This window comes from Myotis daubentonii, chromosome 4 (assembly GCF_963259705.1).
Source record: "Myotis daubentonii chromosome 4, mMyoDau2.1, whole genome shotgun sequence".
Lineage (NCBI taxonomy): Eukaryota > Metazoa > Chordata > Mammalia > Chiroptera > Vespertilionidae > Myotis > Myotis daubentonii.
Window position 1 is genome coordinate 25,567,396 of NC_081843.1, and position 25,030 is coordinate 25,592,425.

The 25,030-nt window shown below is 49.5% G+C and overlaps 1 protein-coding gene across 5 annotated transcripts in view; it reads right to left on the reverse strand.

Annotated features, from left to right (window-relative positions):
* Window positions 1-25,030, reverse strand: part of MYH11 (myosin heavy chain 11) — a 118,723-nt gene that overhangs the window by 37,373 nt on the left and 56,320 nt on the right. For 3 of the 5 annotated variants that reach the window (XM_059693265.1, XM_059693269.1, XM_059693267.1), the window contains exons 5-11: window positions 19,228-19,330; window positions 17,187-17,207; window positions 14,943-15,035; window positions 11,955-12,018; window positions 9,973-10,071; window positions 7,067-7,210; window positions 1,062-1,157 (exon numbers count right to left, since the gene is read on the reverse strand). In XM_059693265.1, coding sequence (XP_059549248.1) covers window positions 1,062-1,157; window positions 7,067-7,210; window positions 9,973-10,071; window positions 11,955-12,018; window positions 14,943-15,035; window positions 17,187-17,207; window positions 19,228-19,330 — 620 coding nt within the window. The remainder of the gene's footprint in view (window positions 1-1,061; window positions 1,158-7,066; window positions 7,211-9,972; window positions 10,072-11,954; window positions 12,019-14,942; window positions 15,036-17,186; window positions 17,208-19,227; window positions 19,331-25,030) is intronic. The other 2 variants (XM_059693266.1, XM_059693268.1) reach the window with 1 other exon arrangement.

The window sequence follows — 25,030 nt, forward strand, 5'->3', positions numbered from 1 at the left end:
GGATGGTGGGCTCGCAGATTCTTGTTATATGTGTATTTCTGCATTTAAAAGCTTTTTCTAAAAAAAATAAATCCCTCTTAACATGAAGACTAGTGTTGCATGATAATTTGCACATGCAAGTTGGGTGATAGAATAGAGTGGTTTTAGGATGTTTCCCCATCTCTTTGCAAGGGTGCTTTGGGGTTTCTCTTTCCCTGAAGGTCTCCTGAGTGCGGAGTCCTATAACGCGCCATACTGGGGAGTGTAACACACAGGAAACTTCTGACGGGTCTCAGGGAGGGTAAGCTCCGGGGGTTTGCAAAAGCAAAACAATATGCAGCCTGCGGCTGATGTGGAAGCCACGGTGGGAGCTGAGCTGGGAACCTACGTTATCCTTTTGGCTCAGCCACCAACAAGCACGGAGGTAGCCGGCGGTCTTTTCAAAACACAAAATGCTGCTTATGTGTCAGATTCACACACAAAAATACAGGATGCCCAGTTAAACCTGTATGTCAGCTAAACAACAAACACTTTTTTTCGTATTGGAATTACATTACAGAATTATAATATATACAGAATATAGAATTATATTCCCCAACGTTACCTAGGACATGCTTAGAATCAAAGGCGTTTGTTGTTTATCTGACACTCAAGTTGAATGGGCATCTCCTATTTTATCTGGCGACTGTTCGCCCGGAAGCTTGGGTGAGGTCTGTCTCCCCCTCAGGACCACAGGTGCCGTAAGAAACGGCTGTTCCTGTCTTGCTTCCCTCCCTATCTCGGTGCCGGGCATACAGTTCGTGCTAGAAAGTATGTTAAACAGAACATGTGTGTGGGGGTTCGAATTGATGCTCCCTCAGGATCCTCCCTGACCTGAAACCCTTAGTTCTTTCCTCCCACACTCTGGTTCAAGCCTTTCCCACCGTAGGACTTCAGCAGTGAAAAGTTTGAAGAAAGAGAGAAGTCAGTGAAAATAGCGTAGGTGAGCTCTTGCGAAGGCCCCAAGTCGCCTCGTCCGGAGACTGAGGGTGACCCTCCCTCCCGCACCCGCGCAGTCAGTTCCTGGGGAGAGGAGGCCCCACCTGTGTTGTCCGGCATGGACGCCTGGTCCGTGTTCCTCTCCTTCTTGAAGACGATATTGCCCAGCTGCAGGACGGACGACACCACCTTCAGGATGGCTGCGGGGAGGAGAGAGAGCAGACAACACCCAGCCGTCAACACCACGGTGCTCTGGAGGTCTGGCGTCTAAACACGCTTGGGCAGCTACACCTTTCTCCCAAAGAGAGTCAGTTCTGAGCTCTCAGGAGAAAGGCAAATTTCCCCAACTCCCTGCTCATGAGGGAGGAAAACATTTTCAAATGACTGCTGAAAACTGTGTGCTACAATGGACTGCCATACTGGGTAGCCGGGGTTGGCAAACTGCAGCCCAGGGACCACATCCGGCCCATTGCCTGCCATTTTAAATAAAGTTTTATTGAAACACAGCCACACTCGTTCACTGGCATGCTTCGATGACAGAGTTGAAAAGTTGCAACAGAGACTGTACAGCCGCATGGGCTAAAATATTTACTATCTAGCCTTTACAGAGCACGTCTGTCAGCCCCTGTCCCTGCTATGTAGCAAGGAGAATGAATGATTTACTACTAAAAACAACACACCAGCTATAGCTCACAAACACAAGTGCTAAGGAAAAAGACACCAAGTGCAACAAGAACATACCATATAAGCCCATTTATGAAAAGTTCAAGAACAGGCAAACTGTGCTGTTAGGAATCAGATTAATTATTCTTGATTGGGGGAAGCTGCTAGAAGGAATGTAAGGGAGCGGGTGGCGTTCTCTTATTTAAAATGGGAGCTAGTTACCCAGGTGTGTTCAATCTATAAAAATTAATCGAATGTACACTTATGGCATACACAACCTCCTACATGTAAATTGTATGTCAATAAAAGCTATTTAAGAAATAAAACCAAACTATATTTCCCAACATATACTGGCTGGGTGTGCAAGATGCTCAAGGTAGGATGAAGAAGGGGAAATTTCCCCCACTTGTCCAGGTGTCTCCAGACAAAACACTGTGTTCCCAGACCCTTGGAATCCTTCTGACTCCACACTCAGGACACATTACTGTTAAAATAGGTTCTGTGTTTGAAACCCCATAACACCATGGGTTACTGGAGAGTGGGGACTGTCCTATCACCTTTGCATTCCCAAAGCCTAATCCAGGGTCCAGACACACATGGGGAGGCAGGTGAGATGGATGGAGGATGGGTAATAGATAGAAGATGAATGATGGATCAATGGATGGATTGATGGATGGATAATGGACAGAGGAATCGATGGACTGATGTATGTATGTGTGGGTGAATGAATGGAACAATGGGTGGAAGGAAGATGAATGATGGATGGATGATTGGATGGATGGATGGAGGATTAATGCAAATGACTGGCTTTAGATGAACTCGGTGCAGATCGCCGAGGACTTCCAAGAAGAAATCATTGTGTTCTAGGAATAAACTCTAGAGTGCCAGCCTTCTCTGGGTCCTCGGGCCAAGCTGGGGCGACAGCCCTTCACAACAGCTGCCCTCATACCTTACGGACCCAGCACAGCTCAGCAAAGGGCCTGGCTGCTGGCTGATCACCCGCCCGTTTTCTCCCATCGCCACTGCAGGAAACATTTCCCCCAAAAGGTGAGCACTGCTGTGGACCGGGCACTGCTAAGGCAGTTCCGTTTACCAATAATGTATGAAAGGGGCTTTGTAAACTGTCCAGTGCTATACTCGTGGCTTGTAAACGGCGGATCTAAACTAGGGATCGCTGACAGGCCTGCAGAGCCCAGGGAAGCAGCCTAACTCAGGGTTTCTCAACCGTGGCCCTAGTGTAGGGCCATCGCTGTGCCATGTTTAGCCGCATCCCTGGTCTCTAACCACTAGATGTCAGTAGTGCTCCCCTTACAGAGTCATGACAACCAAAAATGTCTCCAGATTCTGGCAGACGTCCCGTCACCCCCCTAGTGCAAACCCCAGCTTTGCCTCTCTGAGCCTCAGCTTCCCTATCTGCGAAATGGAGATGGACACAGTAGCACCTGCTTCGTGACGTCTATGTCAGGAGAGATGATCAAGCAAGGGGCCTGCCCCAGTGGGTGCTAAGTAATCGCAGCCACCTGTAGTAGGTTTAACAGTACCCCCCCCCCCCCCCCCCACCACCACCAAAGATATGTCCATCCGGAACCTTGGCATGTGACCTTATATGGAAAAAAGATCTTTGCAGATTTAATTACGTATCTTAAATGAGATCACCTTGGATTAACCTGGTGGCACTAAATCCGATGACAAGTGCCCTGAAAACACAAGAGGAAACACCGTGGGAGGTGATATGCCAAGAGAGGCTGAGATGGGAGTGATGTGCCTACTGGCTGAGGAGCGCCAGGGATTGCAGGCAACACTAGGAATTAGGAGACAGACATGGGCCGGATTCTCCCTAACAGCCTCCAGAAGGAACCAACCCTGCTGAGACCTTGATTTTGGACTTCCAGCCCCCAGAACTGAGAGAGAATAAATTCTCATTGCTTTAAGCCGCCCAGTTTGTGGTGACTTGTTACAGCAGCCACAGGAAACTAACACACCACTCTTCATTACTGAGGCATAAAAAGTGGGTTTCCAACACATGGCATGTGTCCTGCCAGGGGCACACAGGATAGGTGATCTTAGGTGCATGAGAAACTTACTAAAAATTTTAATAGTTAGGCATTTATTCTAATTTATTGGGAATAATAAAACCAAGGCATACAATTAGTGATTTTACAGAAATTGTTAAGACAAAGCCCAGAGCAGATGAGCTGTAGAAATCCACCTCTTCATAAAAATATTCTGCCAACAATACAGATGGAACCCAGAAGTAGCATCAATGACCGAAGTCTGGGAAATGGATCTAGTCTGTGCCTGGGGGTGTCTGGGGGCCAGTGGCCAGTCCTGTCCTTAGCAGCCGTGTGGCCTGAAGTTTTGCCATCTGAAGGCCCATAAAAACTCCCACCTCATGGGACTTTCATGAGGATTAAATGTGCCTAAACATGGTCAGTGCTCAATAAACATTATTGCTATTATGTCATACTAGAGGCCTGGTGCACAAATTTGTGCATTGGTGGGGTCGGCAGCCTGCCCCCATGGGGGCCAATAGAGGCAGAGGGGGCGGATCGGGGGCGGGGCCCGCCAGGGGGAGGGGCCACGGGCAGTTGGGGGGGGTGGCGATCAGGCCTCGGCCGGATGCATCATAGTGACCAGTTGTTCTGGTTGCTTGGCTTTTATATAGAGAGATTATTATTCCAGTCCTACACTGTTGCTAGCTCTCTGTGACCTGGGGTGAGTATGCCTCCCTCACTGAGCTCCGGGAAACAGAGGGTCATGGTCACCTAGAGCCTTATGAAGCTCTAGGGCTCGAGCCTCACCCCTTACACCCACCCCCATTCTCCTTCAGCCTCTTTGTGAAGGGTTGGGAGTAGCTCTAAATTTATAACTGGGATTTATGTACAAATAGTCTAAGTCCATGTCCTGTGGACCTCAATCATTCCCACACCCTCATCTTAACGCTTGCTCTACCTGCATACTATCTGCTCCATTATTTCTTTAACATTTTTCTTTACATCCGCTTACTTCTCTTTCTTTAGATTTATGTTAATAGGAAACTAGCTCTATCTTAAGTAAAAAATGAGCTTCCCTTGCCGTAAGTACATAGCAACTATAACAATAAAAAATGTTATCAAATTCTAGCAAGGTGCGGGGCCTGGGCTCTACTCTTGGGGTTAAAAGGGAGATTTGCAAGTACCAGAGAGGAGCTGATGACCTAGGAGGTGCCAAACTGCTACTCTCTCTTTGAAAGTCATCTGAAAAATTGAAGGGAGCAGGGAAGGGAACTGTGTCTCATGGTGGGATTCTGCATCATCGATAATGATGTGAGTCTGCATTTTAGAATATACTAGGCTCCCACCAGCCCTGGGTACCAAACCATGACTCTGACACAAAACTTTAAGAGTTTAAAGGACAAAAACCACCTTCCCACAGACAAACGCAGAGCACAGCAAGTCACAAAATAGGGCTTGGGAGTCCACAAGACACGAGAGTGAGTCCCAGCTCCACCAGTAACTTGCTGTGTGTCCTTGGGCAAGTTCCTTCACTTCTCTGTGCCCAGCTTCCTCTGCAAATTTGGGATAACAGCAGCCACTTCATAGAGTTGTGATTAAATAATGCATATAAAGCACTTAGTATATTGCTTTGTCCCCTGATATGTTCACTTTAAATACAAGCATTTCCATATAAGCCAATGTTTTTCTAAAACAATTTAAATAGCCCCACCATTCTACTTAATAAGGTCAAACAATAATTTAATAAATCCTCTATCAATCAATATTTTACTATGTTCCAGTTTTTTATTATTCAAATAAAACTGGACATGGTACATTAAAAAGGGGGGCGGATTTAGCAAATGCTTGGCACATAGCAAGTACTGAGTCATTAGTTGCATTTGTCTAAAGCAAAAGATTAGAAGCAAAACTGATTCATGTCCCAAATAAAATGAATTATTCTTGGAGAGCCCAGGTCATTCAGAAAGGGATGTTAACCTTGAATTCTGATATGGAATCCTGGCCAAAATCCACAATCACCGTCCATTTGTCAACTGACCCATGGAACCTTCTTTTTCTGGGCCCCCATTTATCTCAAGAGGAACGGCCCCTCCCTATTGCTGCGTTTCAGCAACCTTAGCGCTATTCTGGGGCTCCGAAGGGGCGTGGGAAGGAAGGGAAATTTTCCACAATCCTGCCCTGGTGTTCCCAAAAGAGAATAACCTTGAACACTGGGGCACATCTAACCCAGAAGGAAAAGTGTTTCTTGAAGCACAGTGTGGAGACCAAGCGTATCTCTTTGAGCTGCCCTATTCTCAAGGGCAAGTGTGTCTCTTGGTCAGTGGTTGATGACATTCTATATAATAAAAGCCTAATATGCAAATCAACCAAACAGTGGAACAACAGGTCACTATGACATGCACTGACCACCAGGGGGCAGACGCTCAACACAGGAGCTGCCCCCTGGTGGTCAGTGCGCTCCCACAGGGGGAGCACCGCTCAGCTAAAAGCCGCACTCACGGCTGGTGAGTGCAGTGGTGGTGGTGGGAGCCTCTCCGGCCTCCATTGCAGGCGGGTGGTAAGGAGGGAGGGGTCCTGGACTGTGAGCCCCCCAGGCTGTGAGAGAGATGTCTGACTGCTGCCGTGTATCTGACCCCCCTGGGGATCGGGCCTAAGCCAGCAGGAGGACATCCCCCGAGGGGTCCCAGACTGCAAGAGGGCTCAGGCCGGGCTGAGGGACTCCCCCTCCCCCAGTTAATCAATATTGGTCTATCACCAGACTGGCTTTCCAGGAAGAGCCCGAATAAACTCACCGCCTCAATTATTCACTGTCCCATATCCTCTGCCCACATGTTCGTGAGGAGGCCAACTACCTCTCTACCTCCAGGTCCAAGAACAGAACAGAGACCTGAGCTACTCAGAGCTTTCCACAACCCTGGCTACAACGAGTAGCTCGGGTATATCAACATCAACCTAGGGCAACCGATAAGAGTCAATGAGACTCCACTGAGGAACTCAAGCAGAGAATCCACTCTGCTCTTTTCTGTCGGACGTAAACCCAGAGGATGTAAGGGCTGGAGCTGCAGCAGCCATTTTGCTGCCAAGACACTACAGCCTTCCTAACGTCAATGTTGTTGAGAGACCGGGTTCTAGAGACAACCTTTGCGCCCCTAGAATTAACTGTTCCTGAAACCAGTGTCCCTGACTTTTCAGCTCTGAGTGAATCATTTTCCTTTTTTTGCTGAAGACAATTTTGGGTCACTTGTAACTGAAAGAGCCCTAATTTATGCAGCCACTTTTTAAAAACACCAACAAACCACCTACAGTAATATTCCTTTTCATTCTCCTGTTTTGTTCAGGGGGAAGGGGCGTTGGGGAATTCAGAGAACAGAAATGTGTCCTGACCGGAGAAGAGCCCCTAGCTGAGAATCCAGGTCCCCTCGCCAGCCCCGCCTCAGGGTGTGAAGACTTACACAGCTGCTCGTCTTCACTAAAGCCCATGATGCTCATGGCCTCCAAGGTTTCCTGGAACATCTCATCGTCCTGGGCGGCGGGGATGGGCACATAGCCATTGGAGAGGAACGTGTAGTTGCTGAAGCCCTCCAGAAGCAAGTCACCTGGAAGGAGGGGGAGGTGGGGTGTGGTCAGGAAGGCGCACAGCTACTTTGAACGGCAGACGGGAATCTGGTAGAGGGTCTGGACCATCACAGTTTCTGTCCCCTTCCTTCTGCATCATCTCATAGACGGCTTCTCCAGTCACCACTGGCCTCCTACGTGGGGGCAGGTTATGCACTGCCCAGGGTACCCTGAAATTCAGCCTTGGCTCCACCGGCTAAGCCAGGACCCCTGACATGGGGTTGCACTCACCCAGAAGGAGGGACACCTTTATCTCAATTGCCCACAGGCACCCTGCCTTCAGGAACACAGGTGTCTGGAAAGCTAGACCACTCTTTAGTTGTCCATTTATTAAATTTTATAAAATAAAATCATATATGCACATGAATTTTTAAAATCAATTACTACCAAAAGGTTGATCATAAAAATGCCATTCTCTGTCCCACCCCTTCTCTGACTCTCACCTTACCCCACAATAACTGCTTTTATCTCTTTTAGCTGTTTCTTCAGGTAGTTACCATGATCTCTACATATAATAAGCTTACTGTATGTAATGTGATGTTGCTATATCATATATAATAGGCTACTTCTGAATATGTCAAAATTAGATATTATCTATTGACTTCCTACCATGGTGGATAAAGATTGAGCTCTCTTACACTATCCTCCCTCTCCACCAACTATTTCCAGTTGAATCAGTAGATAAGGTTTCTGTCAGGGGTTGGCAAATCTGGTCTGCTGGTTTTTTTTGTACATAAAGTTTTATTGGAACACAGCCACTTCTATTCCCGGTCTACTGGCTATGGCTGCTGTCCTACTACAAAGGCAGAGTTGAGTAGTTGTGACAAAACATATGGTCTGCATTTGCCAGCTCCTTGCTTATATGGTTACATCTATTTAACATCGTTTTCTGTAATGTCATGGTTACATACATTTGTACCTCAGCCACCATCCCTTTCTTCCCCCAATTTATAACTGCTTCTTTTTCTTGCTTTTATAACACCCTCCAAGACATCAAGTGTCCTCTTCCAGATCGACCTTTAATTAGGCTGGGAAGGGAAGTCAGTGAGGTACTTTTATTTTAAAACAGAGGTCTTTCATGGGTCAAGTCACTTGGAAGCTACTTGATCAACTCAAGGTCAAACTGACCCGACACCAGTTAACTCAAGCCCTTGGATTAACTGAAATGCCTGATTAACGTCACAAGGAATTTGGGTCTTTGCCAAGACCTCATTATCCAGACGATGGATACATTTAAAATAATTTATTTTCTCTAAACACCTAACCTCTTCCAAGATCTACCATCAAGAATACACATGGCTCCTGGGAACCTTAGCTGCTAGCCTCACCCTTACCTAATTTGGGGAAGACCAGCCACAGAGCACAAAACTAGAACCCAAGTTACCGAACAACCAAACTGTTGACTTTGGTGCTAAAGAGAAGAAAGGATGTAAACATTTCTCCCTGGGCCACCCCATAGTGTAACTATTAATTTACCTATTTGTGGGTGTATAGCATCCGTTCAGCATGCCCCCTTTAGTCCAAAATTCCTCCAGACCATCAAGCATCAAGAAGAAACAATGAATACTGCCCCCTCTAGTGGTGGCATATTGCAATACACCTAATTCTTAACCTAAATAACTAAAGGGGGCCACAAAAATGACGGGAAGTAAAGTTTGTATTGTTTTCCTAAAGTTTTAGTCTTAAACTTATCACTAGAATGTAGACTGTATCATGTACCTATATTTATTCGTATGTTCCTTTTTCAGCGAGGCGATTTATATATTCTTTTAAGAATTAGTAGAGCCGAAACCGGTTTGGCTCAGTGGATAGAGCGTCGGCCTGCGGACTGGAGGGTCCCGGGTCCGATTCCGGTCAAGGGCATGTACCTGGGTTGCGGGCACATCCCCAGTGGGAGATGTGCAGGAGGCAGCTGATCGATGGTTCTCTCTCATCGATGTTTCTAACTCTCTCCCTTCCTCTCTGTAAAAAATCAATAAAATATATTAAAAAAAAAAAGAATTAGTAGAAAACTACAGGTCGAGAATGTATCACTTCCCAATGGCAGAAAGCATAAACTTTTTATGGAAAACAATATTTTCCCTACAACAGAGGTCAGCACACCTCCTATTTTTGTAAATAAAGTTTTACGGGAATACAGCTGTGCCCACTGGTTTATGTATTGCCCTTGGCTGCTTTCCATTGTGTACAATGGCAGAACCCAGTAGCTGTGACAGAAACCATGTGGCCTGCAAAAAGCCTCAACGATTTACTATTTAGTCCTTTTCAGAAAGTTTGTGAACCCTGGGCCCTACAAAGACCACTTCAAAAGTCACTTTCAAAACATATGTAATGAAAAGTGCTTAGTCCCACCTCCCCTCCAAATTCCTTAAAACATTGTATCTTATATACTTGCAAGTTTTATCAACTGACAAATATAGCCATTGTCTCTCTCCCTTCCTGGAAGGCATAGATTGTGTCTGATTGAACTCCATGTCTCCAGGTCTAATTGGACTTAATGATCTAATGCCTAATTGGACTCGATGTCTACGTCACATAGTAGGTGCTCAGTAAATGAGAACACCTGAACAAAAGCCACACTCACTCTCTGAAAGGAGATGACGAACAATGCATCTGCCACCCAAAGATACAGTTCTTTCCCTGGAAGGATCTCAGGCTGTTTTAATAGCCGATCAACGGACCCCAGATGATGATGACGGGAAGGGCTGAAACCTCCCAACACGCATCCTTGCCAGTCACTTACTTTTCATCTTCTCCTTGGCTCCAGCAATCATATAGTAAAAGATGTGGAACGTCCTCTCGTCCTTGGCTTGGCGAATCGCCCGCGACTTTTCTAGCAGATCTGGTTTGGGAGGAGTTAAGAATTCTGGGGATACCATGGGTGTGCCCCTTGCAGGAACTCAACCTTCTTCCCCAGTCCCTGTTGCATGAGGTGCTGGAGGGAAAACCTCCAGGACAAGGGAAAGGCTCCCCAGAGGGTTCTGAAGAGCCGCACTGACGGGCCGAGTCAAGCCACCCACCCTGACTCACCCGGGGCCAACCTGCTGGTTCTGGCTCAGGGATCCAAAATGAAACCACTGGGTGCAGCCACAGTCCCCAGCCCAGAGAGAAGTGAGGGGAACAGAGGGGAAAGGAACAGCATAAAAAGACAGGAGTCCAAAGACCCCAACAACCATCACCAACTCCCCTTCTATAGAGTGAGCTGTCTTTACATGCTACAGAGTAAAAATAATTACCCTCTCTATGCTTTAGTAATCTCTGTTCTGTTTTACACGCCTTGTCTCATTTAAGCTTCACAAACCCTCCTAGGAAGTAAGTATGAATAATATTTGCATTTTCCACATAAAGAAACTGCAGCTCCAGGAGGAACATCTCCCAGGAGAGGGCACAGCTAGGTGAGGGCCGAACCACCAAGCCAAGGAGCTGGGCTTCACAGAGTGGGTGCCAGCCCTGGCGGACTGAGTGACCGTGACCCAGAGAACTGGCCTTGGAAGAGAGACTGCAAACCCTGCCAGTTAGTCTAAGGAGAGCTGTCCTGCTATGGCTGGGGTGGGGTTCCGGGTGGGGGTGGGCCGCTGGGCATGGAGACCATTGAGGATGGTGGGGAAGGGCAGATGGGTGGCTGGGCTGTTGTACCAGATGGAATAAAGAGACCATAAGTCGCCTCTCGTGGGCTCTAAGCAAAGGTTAACTAACCATAACATCACAGCCACCACGAATCAGAGGCTCACTTCAGGCCAAGCACCGTGTGAAGGGACGTGCACGTCATTTATTCAACCATAATTCAAGTACAGCACCACAGGTAGGTGCTGCCATCATTCCCACTTTACAGGTGGCAAAACTGAGGCTTGGAGAGGTTAAGAGACTCGCCCAAGCCCTGCAGCTCATGTGGCAGAGCTGAGACCTGGACCCAGACCCATGCCATTCCAAAGCCTACCCTGTTATCCTGGGCACCAAATGCAACCACAACACTCCCCTGGGTCTTGTCAGTGCCAAACAAACGGCCCACAAGCAGCCATGAAAAGATAATACCCGTGAGCCCGCGCGGCGCCTGTGATGCTGCTACGCTGATCAGTTACTAAACCCCAGATGTGGTCCCCAAGTCCAGAAACTTCTAACTGGGCTCCCCTTCACCACCCAGATTCTCCAGAGATGCTCTGTGCGGCCTGTGCAGCATGACCGTTCCCCTGGGAAAGCTCGATTGCGGCCCGTTTCCTGTCTGTGGGCTGGAGCTGGTCACAGAGCAGCTCTCTAAGAACAAGAGGCCTGGGGTTGACCTTGGACCATGGCTTGATAAGGATGAAGTGAAGTTCACACACTAGCCAAGACCCGGCCGGCCCTTACCCTATCCCTGGCATGGCTCCGAGAGCTTTGCGTAAGTTAATTCACTTTGTTCTTCCCACACCTCTCGGGATTGGTATACTGTTCCCATCCCCACTTCACTGGTGCAGCACAGAGAAGTTGAGTAACTGGCCCAAGGCCACTCAGCTTGGGAGAGGCCACCCCAGAGTCAAATGCCGGCTATTTGGGGTTCAAACCCTGGACGGCCACACCACAATGCCTGCTACTAAGGGAGAAGGCCCCCAGGGTCTGAGGGTTTTGAGGGACAGAACCCAGGAGCCTGGGGACGGAGGGGCAGCTCTGGTGCCTTTCTGGGCCCCCTCAGGCGCTGCGGGAGGTTGGCTGGGCGGGGCTCCCACGGGGCCCAGGCTCAGCAGAGGATACACGTCTCAATGTTGGCTCCCACGATGTAACCCGTGACGTCGAAGTTGATGCGGATGAATTTGCCCTGCCGAACGGGAAAGCACAGGAAATGGTCAGTTCCCCGGCCTCAGCCCCTCACCCATTCCTGCAGGCAAATGGGCAGGGAGATGGCAGGGAGCATTCGAGGGGCAGGGGGGACCCCACGGCCTCAGAGTCTCAGAGGGAACTGGTTGGAAGGAACCACCATCTCTGAGCTGGGATGACCCAGGGCCTACGGAGCCACAGAACTTATAAAACACTTTCACAAGTCAGTTTCACTCGGCTCTAGCCATGACCTTCAGCCCGTCACAGCTACCCCCATTTGGAAGGTGGGAAAACTGAGGCCGAGAGAGCCGCCCAGTGTCCTAGCGCTCCTAAGGGGTAGAGCCATCAGGAGGAGGCATGTTTGGCCACTTTCACTGGCTGGAGGGCTCCCTCCCCGCTGCCCACCCAAAAACGTGCTGGGTCCTCCACAGGGAGTCAGGCCCAAGTTCATCCAGTTTCAAAACAACCTCCTCTGAGGGGCGGGTGAGCGTGGACAGGGACTCCCGCAGCCGCCTATCCCAGCAGGCCTGCATCGGAGGCTGTTTGGGCAGGTCTGGCCCTGCCCCCCGGCCCTGGGGCTCATCAACTGTCTTAACCGGGAGAACTTGCCCAACCCACCTACCTCTGCCTCAGCTGAACCCCCAAACCACCCCTCCGCCCCAGGCCTTTACCTACTTTCCAAAAGCTGACAAAGGATCGCATCCTTTCCGCCCACCCGGCTGCACATGGTGGGAGGTATTCACCGGGATGGACACAGCCCCCTGGGTTTGCTCAGGTCTTGGCAAAACCCTCACTCTCCCCATCAGGAGGTAGGGCAGTAGAACGACTGGGCGGACCAAAGTCATGGCAGCTGACACAGAAAACCTGCTGGTCCTGGGGCCACCCCCCTCCCTCCCTCCCAAGAAAGCATGGGCACCGGTGAGCGGAGCACATGTTCGGCATTCACTTCGGATTTGCCCTCACTTTTGTCTAGAAACTAACTTTACGCTGGTTTGCGACACACAAATGCAGTGCTTCTCAGTGGAGGCAGCACATCTGCCATGAGGATTGTGGACATCTGGGGGCGTGGCTGATTGGGGTGTCACAGGATGGTGGGGGCCACTCCTTTTAGCAGACAGGGGCCAAGGATGCTGAGCATCCTGCAACAACCGGGAGAATCCCAGCCAGCAAGCGCTGTCCACGTTCCCTGTGACTTTCCAATGTCCCATCTGACAGTCACGGAAGTGAAAAGCCTGTTTGTAATTAGCTGACCTAGAACCTGACCTTGTTTCAGGTAAACACACAGACATGTTAAATGCTGTTTGGAGAGAAGCATGTCACCGCCATGCGACCTTCTAGAGCAAACTGTTCGTTGGTTCAGAGCTTTCCCAAGCGTATTTCGGAAAATCCCGTCCCAGGCATCAGTCCCCAGACCACCTCCCCCCCCCCCCCCCCCCCCCCCGGTGGGTCTGCATTTGCAGCTTCCAGGCCCCAGGATCCTGGATGTAAATGCAGGTGTGTGACTGCCCCACTGTGTCTGCTGAGGTCAGTGGTTCTCAACCTTCTGGCCCTTTAAATACAGTTCCTCATGTTGTGGCCCAACCATAAAATTATTTTCGTTGCTACTTCCTAACTGTAATGTTGCTACTGTTATGAATCGTAATGTAAATATCTGATATGCAGGATGGCCTTAGGCGACCCCTTTGAAAGGGTCGTTCCACTGCCAAAGGGGTCGTGACCCACAGGTTGAGAACCGCTGGCTTAGATCCTCTGGCCTGAGCACTGACAGGCTGACATGCACAGTTATGAATTGTTTTACTTCTCCTTATAGTAAAGGCATCATGCTGATTTGCTTTCATCTGATGTGGTAGGAAGTTATCTGCAACTCTAATTTTGGGAAAGGAAAGGGGACATTGCAGAGTTATTTATTATAAAAAGTGGGTCTTGAGGCTGACAGGGCTGCGGACCGCCGTGTGAGTGTAGAGGACACAGGGGTGGTGGGCAGAGCAGCTCCAGGGGACAGAGCAGAGGTTTCCACCAAGAGGTTTTCCCAGGGTCCCCTCCCAGGCGCGTGACAGCTCAGAGGGGCCCCTGGAAATCAGCAGAGGCCCCCAGTCATGTGACATCGCAATCAGCACGCCCCCAGATTTCCAAAATCCTCAATTTTTCCTCAGAATCCCCACTCGAACGTATCTTTCTCCTATGGAAGCCACTCTTCAGTTTGTGCAACAAAATTTTTCTAGGTGTCATCAACCACCCACTTTCAGGGTTCTCCGGTGGAAAGGAGGCCTTTGAAGCCCGGGGAAGTGTGTGCGGGAAGGTGGCGCCTCCTGCTTGTTGACTATTGGCTGCCCAACTAGACCACAAGCTTCATGAGGGCTGTAACCACACCTGATCCTGTGAGCCTAATTCAGTGCCTGCTATACAGTACGTGCTTAACAAAAATGAACTGAGCAAATTAAAAAAAAAAACACAAACATTTAACAATGGTATGCATAAAAATACCTACCAGAATGATTGTATGCAGTAGGTGCTTAATAAATGTTTATGAAGCATGTATGTGCCTGGTACCTAGTAGGTACTCAATTCATGTTTTGCCGCATAAATGAACGAGTATTGGATATAAGTGTCCAGCACATACTATGTGCTCATAAATATTTATAGAATCAGTTATGAATGTCAAGTGCCTAGCAAGGTGCCTCGTCACAAAAGATTCTCAACGAATATTTGTTGAATGAATACTGGATGAAGGAAGGAAGGAGTGGCAGGAGCCCTTGAGGGTTGTAAGGTCACGATGGAACTGAAAACACAGAGCAAAATGTGGCCTGTGCCTCTATACCTTCCACCCCAGGCTCCCCTGCAAACACATACTCGGCTTTCTCGGGCAAGAGATGACAACACAGGACCCGAGCCTTTTCCCGAAACCCACACGGCTTTGCTACTTACGAATCGTGAGGAGTTGTCGTTCTTCACTGTTTTGGCGTTGCCAAAAGCCTCCAGGATCGGGTTTGCTTGCAGAAGCTGCTTTTCCAGCTCTCCCTAAAATTCATTCATATCTAGTTACTGGAGAGAGAGACCCAGGCACTGATAGCTCTACCTTGGATGTTGTCCCCAAACGCAGCTCTTCCCCCATAGGTCCTCTCCCTCCTATCTCCTACCCCGTCTGAGAGCCCAGCACTCATGTCCACATTTACTTGAGGGTTTTGGAAGCGACGACTGGCTGAGCTGGTAGCTGGGCCCTGTTCCCTAGGAGGCCACTTTTTCCTAGTGGCCGGCACATGCCTGCAGCATCCAAGCCAATCAGAACTTCGCACCACACAACACCGGGGATGTCATGTACATCACAGTGCAGGGCGCTCCACTGCCCATGGCACTGCTGCTGCTGCTGTTTATGTTTAACAAACAACCATCTTCACGCTAAACCACTCCTGATGGTTTTAGTGCGGTTTTCTGGTAAGTTGCAACGTCTCCTTTTGTGGGACTATTTCCGGAAGGCTCCCGGGGAGATACGTAAGGAATGTGCAAAACCCACCGGAACGCTTCTAACCGACTGCGGAACAAAGCTTCAAAGCAGGTTCCTGAGCTCCATTCAGCAGGTTAAAGGCAGCGGAGGCTGGACCAGCCCACGGGCCCTCCGAGGGGCTCTGTGCACAAGGCAGTCACGTGGTTAACCATGGCAGCAAAGGGCCAACGAGGTAAGTGATGCCGGGAAGCGAGGAGCTGCTCCTTGCCTAGCCCCAAACCGTGGCGGCAGCAGCCTGGCCCGGAGGCCTCCCTGTCCAAGCTCTTGTCCAGGTCTCGCTGGGGAGTGATGGGTGCTGAGGGTTCTCTCCTGGTTCTGTCTGCTGATGTCCCTGTCCCCCCTCCCCTTTTTTTTTCCAGGGCAGCAGGGCAGGGCGAAAAAGAAGCTGGGGAAGTTCTAAAGGGGGAAAGGGAGGGAGTGCCAGCTTTCTGCTGCCCCTCTGCACACCAGGGCAGCTGTCCCTAAAGGGACACGACAGGAAGCTGCTGTTTGTGTGTGCTTATCCATATGCCTCCTCCTCTGCAGCCCCCAAAGGAGGTGAAACCACGGTGTCATCTCTGTGAAACCCCAGCCACTAGTGGGACGAGTGCCCTGGAATCGCGGTTTGTGGAAATTTATGATGAGAGTGATGGGCTTTCCTTGGCTGGTGGGGAGGTCTACAGGGATCACTTTGTCAACATAAACTTGGGATCCCTATACCCACAAAAAAGTCCTTTTCTAGAATGGCAAGTCCAGCTGGTGGGGCCAAAAGGTCCTTCTCAGGAGAGCCCTCAACATGGGGATCTGGTCCAAACCACTCATTTTACGGAGACTACAGCCCAGAGACAATAAGCATCTTGGTTAAGGTCACACGGGAGCAGATCCCAACTAGAATCCTGACTCTCCTGATCCATCCGTGACACTGCGGCCCAGGGTCTAACTGAGATGGATTGAGTGTGATCCCCTGCGGGTCTCTTCCAGGCTGAACCCCACATGCCAGCCCCCCAAGCTCTGCGTTAGACATGAGTTTACATACGCAGAGGTCCGAGCAAGACCCGGTTATATGTCGCATAGCTGGGGCCTTACCCTGCCACCAAAGCTAGTGCATCGCAACCGCTAAGACCCCCGTCTCGGGAGCCTTAGTTCAAGCAACCAGCATGCAAGGAGAGAGACACACTGCACACGCATGCACAAAGACACACCAGTGCCAGGGGGCAGGGCTCGGGGAGAAATGTAGGATGATGGCAGGGAGGAGGCATGCCACAGCGGTGCCATTACCGACTGTCAGTCAAGCAAGGGAAGCTTTAGGGCCAGACAATCCTAAAGCCTTCAACCAGATGGGATCGATGTCTCTAGGGTGGTCCAGGCTGGGGGACTGGTGGTGGGCACGTTGGTGGGGAGTGTGGGGGATTCATTCTGAACCGGGGAAACCCATTACGTGTTGGAGGATGACTCTGGGGATTCCAGTGGGAGTCCTGCGGGTGGCCACCGCACCCCCACACCCCGCGCTGGCATCGGACACCCGCAGGGCAGTATTTGGGTGCGTTTGTTGGTTTGGGTGGTGGACCTCGGGGGCCTAGCCCATTCTACCATCAGCTACGGGGCTCAGTGGGTGCAACAGGACCATGCAGATCTAAATACACTCCGTGCCTCCCGTACACACCAGGAAAACACTCCCAGTTACTCACGTAGGCAAGAGATGGGCCTTGCTGCAGTTGAACAATACAGTATAAAACAAACGTCAGTGTTATTTCAGTCACACATACATCAGGGCTGGAGACATCTGCTTTCAGTCCCCCCAGCGGCCGGCACTCCCCAAGATAACCAGGACAGCAGCAGCTCCTCTGCGATTCTGTTTCTTTCTCTCAGGTTTGCTCACTCCCATGTCTAACAACTTATTGACCCAAACATTTCAAAGGTTTTGGTAACTGCAGCAGCCGTGGTGGGATCTTTGAGACCGTATCAGATGAGAGACTCTCTGGGCTGTGTTTACATGTGCAGAGAAAGAAGGGCCTAGCACCCAGCAAGCACTGGATAAAGATCCATTGTTATTATTAAAAGAACTAGAGGCCCAGTGCATGAAAATCCGTGTACTCGGGCGGGGGGGAGGGGTCCCTCAGCCCGGCCTGCACCCTCTTGCAGTCCAGGAGCCCTTGGGGGATGTCCACATGCCAGTTTAAGTCGGCAGTCGGACATCCTTAGCACTGCCACGTGTGCGGGAGAGGCTCCTACCACCACCGCTGCACTCACAGCCGTCAGTCCGGCTTATGGCTGAGTGGTGCTCCCCCTGTGGGAGCACACTGGCCACCAGGGGGCAGCTCCTACATTGAGTGTCTGCTCCCTGGTGGTCAGTGTGTGTAATAGCAACCGGTTGTTCCTGGTTGTTCAGCTGTTAGGGTCAATTTGCATATTACCCTTTTATTATATAGGATTATTCTTTCTTATTTGTACTGTTCTAGGGGAGAGAAAGGCAGTGGAAGCAGCAGTTAACTGGCCTGCAAACCCTGCAGCTCTCTCTCCCTACGTGGCATGCCAGGGATGGCTCAGGGCCTTGGGCATTCCGCGTTTGTTTGCTGGAGGAAGGTTCCTGAAGCTAAAACTGGTGTCCTCCCGGATCACCGAGGGCCTCCAGACTGGCTGGTCTCTGTGGCTGCTCCAGGGCCGCCTCTGAGCGCCAGCAGCAGGCCACCCTCAGCCTCCGTGCTGCCATCTCTCCCGTGGGAAAGTCCTTTGTGCAGCCCCACGGAGGTCCCCTCCTCTGGGACAGGTGAGGCAGGGCTCAGACAGAGAGCAGGAAGAGAAGGATGGGCCCGGGAAGGGATCACTCTAGAAACCTGCTTTTCTCCCCAGCCCTGATCCACTGTGTCACCGTGGGTCATTGGTGGGAGTCGTTGATGCCTCTCTCTGTTTCCCCCGTGTCTGGGAGCTCAGGGACTAGAATGACAGCATCTCTCCGACTCATCACCGAGCACGTTCTGGAACCCAATGGCTCACGGCAGAGGCTGCCACTGGCACTGGACCGAAGCCCACATACTGAGTGACACCAATATTCCCAGACCCTGGTGCCCCCATCCAAGACACATGGAGGATATGACAGGGGGGCCACACTCTAGGGAGTTTGCAGATCCATATAAAGCAAGCATGTCAAACTCGAAGGCTAACACGGGCCAAATCCATGAGGCATGCGGCCCACGGGCTAAGAGTTTGACATGTTTGATATAAAGCAATGGTTCCCATTTGGGGACTGCCTCCCAGAGGACACCTGGCAGTGTCTAGAGACAGGTTTGGGGGTCATAACTGGGGGAAGGTCACTACCAGCATCTGGTGGATGGAGGCCAGGGATGCTGCTAACACCTACAGGGCATAAGATGGCCTCACAACAGAGAAATTATCTGGTGCAGAGTGACAACTGGGCCACTATGGAGAGCCCTGATGGAAAGAAAGCAAGACGCCTCACTGCGCTGGGGAGAGGGCTCCTCTCATTTCACAAAACAGGCCCCTCAGATGATGATACTGGCTGAGGCAAGGCATGTCCCAGACCCAAACGCACCCCTCAGGTGGAACATGACCCCCCGTGAGCTGTCAGGGGCGGGGGCAGTGTAACATGGACCCGGGTGCTCACAACGCCAAGTGCGGCCCTCTGAACAGTGCTTGCCTGTCACTCGGCCAGGCCACAGGCCCGGAGACCCGTCCGCTAAGGCACAGCACCGACCAGGCGCTGCCACTCACCGTGATGCTTGTGTCCTTCTTGCCCTTGTGGGAGGAGGCCACCACGGCCAGGTACTGGATGACTTTCTTGGTGTTCTCCGTTTTCCCGGCTCCAGACTCGCCTCTGAAAGACACGGAAGCCGTGACCCACGGCAGATAACCCTACGCCGTGCTCTGTGGGTACCTTCTGCAGCCCCGTGCTGTCTGCCAAATGGGGAAACTGAGGCTCTCCCCGGGGAAGTGACTTGCCCAAGGCCACATGGCTGGTAGAGCACGGGCTAGGCCTCAAACCCTGGACCAACATCCCAATCTACTCCTCCTACAAAGAGGATGCACGAAGGAATTCAGATGAAGAGAGAAAAAGAGAAAACCGTAGTTTTCCTACCAAGGTCTATTCTTAGGTTTATTTGGAATTTTATTTTTAAATAGACTATATTATTTAGAGCAGTTTTAGGTTCAAGGCAAAATTGAATGAAAAGTACATAGAGTTCCCACATCCCTCTGTGTCCCCACATGCACAGCCTCCCCATTATCAACCTCCCACCAGAGTGGTACATTTGTCTCAGTCGATGAACCCACACTGACACATCATTATTACCTGAAGTCCATAGTTTTCACATTAGGGCTCGCATAGAATAGTGCCACTACAAATTACCTACTTTTAAGTATCAGTAATTTTGGTAGAGATGGAAAAATTAGTCAAGAGGCAGCTTTCCAGAAGGGACATAAGTATCTCTCAGGGTATCAGGACCTAAGGGAAAAGCTTTAGAAGCTTCTAGAAAAAAAAAAAAAAAAGGACTGGTTATGCTATCAGCCACTGAGCAAGTGTAAGCCCCTTCATCCTCTGAAGAACCCAACTCTGATCATCTATCAAAGAATAAATCTGGTTGAGGTAATTCATACTAAGGTGTAAATGGCTGATAGGTTTCAATCAGCAGGATGCTGTCTTATCAAGAGTACTCCTAAAATAGGAGGGTAAATTTTTTTTTTTTTTTTTTTTTTTTTTTACCAAGATGGCCTTCTTGAGCCAGCTGCCTGTCTTGGCCACCAGAGATCAAAGCAGTAGGCTTGTTTCATGCAAGAGTTCTAGACCCTGCCTCTGACTCCCACCATTCCCAGTGAGAGGGAAGGACAGGGCCCCAACCCAAGCCTCCTCCTTCTCATCCTCCCCTCTCATTTTCCTGCTTGTTTTTTGTGTTTCTTTCCTTTGCCTAGCCACTCTCATTTCCTGAGCTCACTGAATATTCTGAAATGCAGGAGATAATTGTTTTTTTTTAAGTCTGGAAAAGAATGTGTCCACTCCAAGGTCGGCTCAAGGTTCTCCGTGCTGAACCCGTGCCACCAGTGCTCGCACAGTCCCTGCTCTTCTTCCTAATTAGGAAATAAAAAATTAATTTGCTCTGCCAAGGGCCCATTAATAACTTTGCTCATGGTTAAAAAAAGAAGAAAGAAGAAACATGTGCCTTTAATTGCTGGACCCAATCCTACAGGCCCCACGGCCCAGAAATCAAGTGTCTAATTGCCAGGAACAAAGAAAAGTCCCGCACCAGCATTAGCACTGTCCTCTCCCTTCCCAACGGTCTTTATTCCCAGTGGCCACATTATTCCACGGGGCCTCCCATTCTGTAAAATGGGAATGAGAGGTAAAACTCAGTCCAAACAAAAAAAAAATTCTTAATTTTATGGAGAGAATGGAGTTTGAAGGGGAAATAGAAGCCCTGTGCTAACTGTTTCACATGCATTCCCTCCTTTACCTCTACCTGCCAATCCGAAGGTAGGATCTATCACTTTCACATTATTACAGAAGAGGAATGCTAGCCCAGAGTGGGTCAGCAACTTGCCCTAGGCCACCCAGCAAGGTCAGGGCTCAGTCAGAATGGAAAGCCGGGGCTCTGGTTCCAACGCATTCAGGACTCTCTCTACCACATCCTAACGAGTTATCCCATGACATAGGCCCAACCCTTTAGGAACTGGCTTTCTAGGATAAGCGAAAGGAAGGAATGGAATACAGAAAAGACAGAGCAAAGCCCTGAGCCCACTTCATCAAAGAGTGAGTCATACATTCTGGGTGTTTTCACTTGCTTTAACAGGCTCTTGGAAAATGTAACCAGGGACCCATAAACGAAGCCACTCGGTCATTTACACCTCAGTATGAATTACTTGAATCAGGTTAATGTCAGAACACTTGACACATGTCCCCCATCCCGAATTGGGGGGGCCATATTCTGATCAGAGCAAGAGGAAGGAGAGACGATCTGAGTGTGGCAACCCGCCTACTAGGTGGTCCTAAGCCCATTCAGATCCAATATAAGAGTCAGGACAGCAGTGCTCAGTGTCCCAGATCACTCCTGCTCGCATTCCCTTTTCTACAGTTTCCTCATTTCCCACCTTTGCCTTCAGCCTCTCCCACCTCCTCCCTTTTACAACAAAGACACTGGATTGACGATGACCATGGCCCGGTCTCCCACCTTGCAGGGGAGGGGAAGTGGGACACAGGCTCTGGGAATCTGCTTCTCCCCATATGGGCTGCTTGGCTCAACGGTTTCCAAGTTCTATTGATAAAAATAAATTGTCCTGGGAGGTTCTGCCAAAGAAAACACCCCAAGCTCCAGGCTCAGGGGTGTCTGAAGATGGATGTGCTCAGGGCTGCTTTAGAAACATTAATCTTTGCTTTTCTGACCCCTGAACTCTGGGGATGAAAATACCTTCCTGGTCGGAGCACCCTAAACCTCTATCCTATTTCATAGGAGACGTGGGGCCCAGGCCCCCCCACCCCCTTCCTGGAGGAAGACATGGATTCATGACTATACGCAGCCCGTGGCCTTGTAACTACCCCCCTGCCAAGTCCTTTGGATCAGTCTAACCCCAGCAGCTGGAAGGAGCTACCAGGGGCTGCTAGCCCCTCAGCCCTGTGCAGGGCAGCTTCATGTGTGTGCACCCTGTGCAGTCCCGTGGGGATCCCCCTGAGGAGGGCCCTGTGCTTGATTTCCCGCTCTTATTGCCATCTAGAAATTCTTAATGATTTTTTAACAAGGGGCGCTGCATTTTCATATTGCATAGCTTTATAAATCAGATAGCTGGTCCTGGCTACCATTTCCAAGTCCATTTCAACTTGTGGTCTGTGCTTGGAAGTAAAGCCAAATTGTCTCTGAATCTCAGAGGTGTTCGGTCCCTGATCCTCCTGTGATTCCCACCCTGCAGATGGCAAGGTCCTCTGGCATGTGTGCTATCCGACTCCTACACACGCTGCAAAGCCCAGTTAAGCACTGCCTCCATTCTGAATGCTGCCTCCAGCTTCCCCCAGCATAAGAAATACCTCCTTCCCTTGCAGCATCAACAGGCAAAACAGCACAATGACCTCCAGAACCTGACTGCCTGAGTTTAAGTCTCTGCTCTGCCAGTTATCTGTGTGACCTTGGGCAAGTCATTAAACTTCTCCCATGTCCTTATAAATAAGGAAACTTATCTATGAAATGGGCATAATAAAAGCACTTATGATTATTTGGAGGATTAAATAAGTGAATATATAAAACATTAAAGAGCTGCCCTAGCTGGTTTGGCTCAGTGGATAGAGTGTCAGTCTGCAGCCTGAAGGGTCCTGGGTTCGATTCCCGTGAAGGGTACATGCCTGGGTTTCAAGCTCAATCCCCAGTGGGGGGAGGGGGGGGAGGGCGTGCAGAAGGCAGCCAATCAATAATTCTCTCTCATCATTGATGTTTCTATCTCTCCCTCTCCCTTCCTCTCTAAAATCAATAAAAATATATTTCAAAAAACAAACAAAAACATTAAAGAACCAAGTCAGATACACAAAAATGTTAGCTATTATTTCTTTTATAACCATTTCCCCCTAATGCGTATTTGTATTATTACCTTAACAGTCAATTCATACTATCATTAAAATGTAAACTATATCATATTTTCCCACGATTTAAGCCAGGTGCCAGCAAAACATTTCTGTAAAGGGCCAAATACTAAATATTTTAGGCTTTGCATGTTGCACATTCTCAGTCTGAACTACTCAGCTCTGCCTTTGTAGCACAAAACAAATAGTCATGATACAAAAGTTCCAATAAAACTTTATTTACAAAAATACAGACAGGAGCCAAAAGTGGCCCACTGACCAGAGTTTGCTGAGCTCTGGCTGAATTCTTCCAGCTCTTTCCTGTCCATTTTAGACTAAAGCTCAACCTTGTCCCCAGGACCTACAAGACCCCACACACCCCTCTCTGGTCTCATGTGCCCCTACCCTCCTTCTCTCTTAATCCACCCCCTTGCACACACAGTTACCCCTTGAACACACTGCTCTCACTCAACCCGGGGCCCCTCCATGTACTAGTCCCTGGCCCAGGGCCTCCGATTTGTTCACACTGGATGAATTACATGCCAGACCAAATAGAACTCATGTCTAAAAACTACATTTGCTTAATTTTCAGTTTCTTAACTACATAATCACCTACAGCAAACTGTTAGCCCCAACCTGGCTTATCTTGACCACTGGCTACTTCTAAAAGCTTATACCCTGCTATCAACTTGTAGAGCCTCGACACTGCCGGGGGACGAGGGAGTGTCCCCATCATGATGAGTGTACATTCCAGGAAGGAGACAGACAATAGTCAAGGAAATGAATACATAATCAAGATAATCTGAGGTGACTACTATCACTTTATCAGGGTAATGGGAGAGACAGAGGTGAAGGGGCAGCTGGTGATGGCATAGCCAGAGGAGGAGCTGAACCCTGAAAGATGCAGAGGAGTCCCCCGTAGGAAGATCCGAGGGAAGGGAGCACCCGGCATAGGGAACAGCATGGACAGGACCATGGAAGGGAATTGCTGGGCACACGTGGGGACAGAAAGGGGCCCAGTGCAGCAGGCCAGTCAGGAGGGAGAGGGGTGGTAGTAAGTGATGAGGGAAGAAAGGTTGGGCTGGATCAGACAAACTTCTAGGCCAAAGTAAAAAAATGTGATGTTATTCTAAGAAGTACAGGAAACCATTTCATTAGGGGGATGGGGCTTGAGAACCAGTGGGGAAGCAATTAACGCTGCAGGGCAGAGAACGGGTTATAGGAAGGATAACAGGATAACAGAGTAAGCAAATAGTGATCACTGTTATAGCAGCTGATCCTTACTGGGGCCGACCCTGAGGCAGTAGCATTCTTCTCAGTCTCTCACATAAATGAATGAACTTCCATCCCTACAACAACTGCCCAGTGGAGCACCTACTGAACCCATTTTATAAATGGGGAAACTGAGGCTTGGAGAAGTTAAATGAATTATGGAGAAGTAATGGAATCTGAGGCGTGGACAGAGGTGAGAAATAGTTCAGAACCACACTGTCCAATGCAGGAGCCACAAGGCAAAGGTGGCTACTTAAAATAACTAAAATTAAATCCTAAGACCCAGTTCCTTGGTCACAGTAGTCACATGTCAAGTGCCCAGAAGCCATCATCTCAGAAAGTCCTGTTGGACTGCACTGTTTTAGAGGCAGCAGAACCTGGTGTCCATAAACTCAGCTCAGAGGATGGAGACATCCTCTACCCAGGTACCTTGGCAGATGACACATGGCTCACACGTGGGCCTGGCTCACAGATGCTCAAAGGGCTCTTGGATTGGCTAAATAATGTCCCCCCACACCCCAAAGATGCCCACATCCTAATCCCAGGAACATATTAATATGTTATCTTCCATGGCAAACTGAATTTTGCAGCTGTGATTAAATTAAAGGTCTGGAGATGAGGCTATTATCTTGAATTATCCTAGTTACCCAATGCGATTACAAGGATCTTTATAAGAGGACTAGAGGCCCGATGAACAAAGAGTAGGCCTTC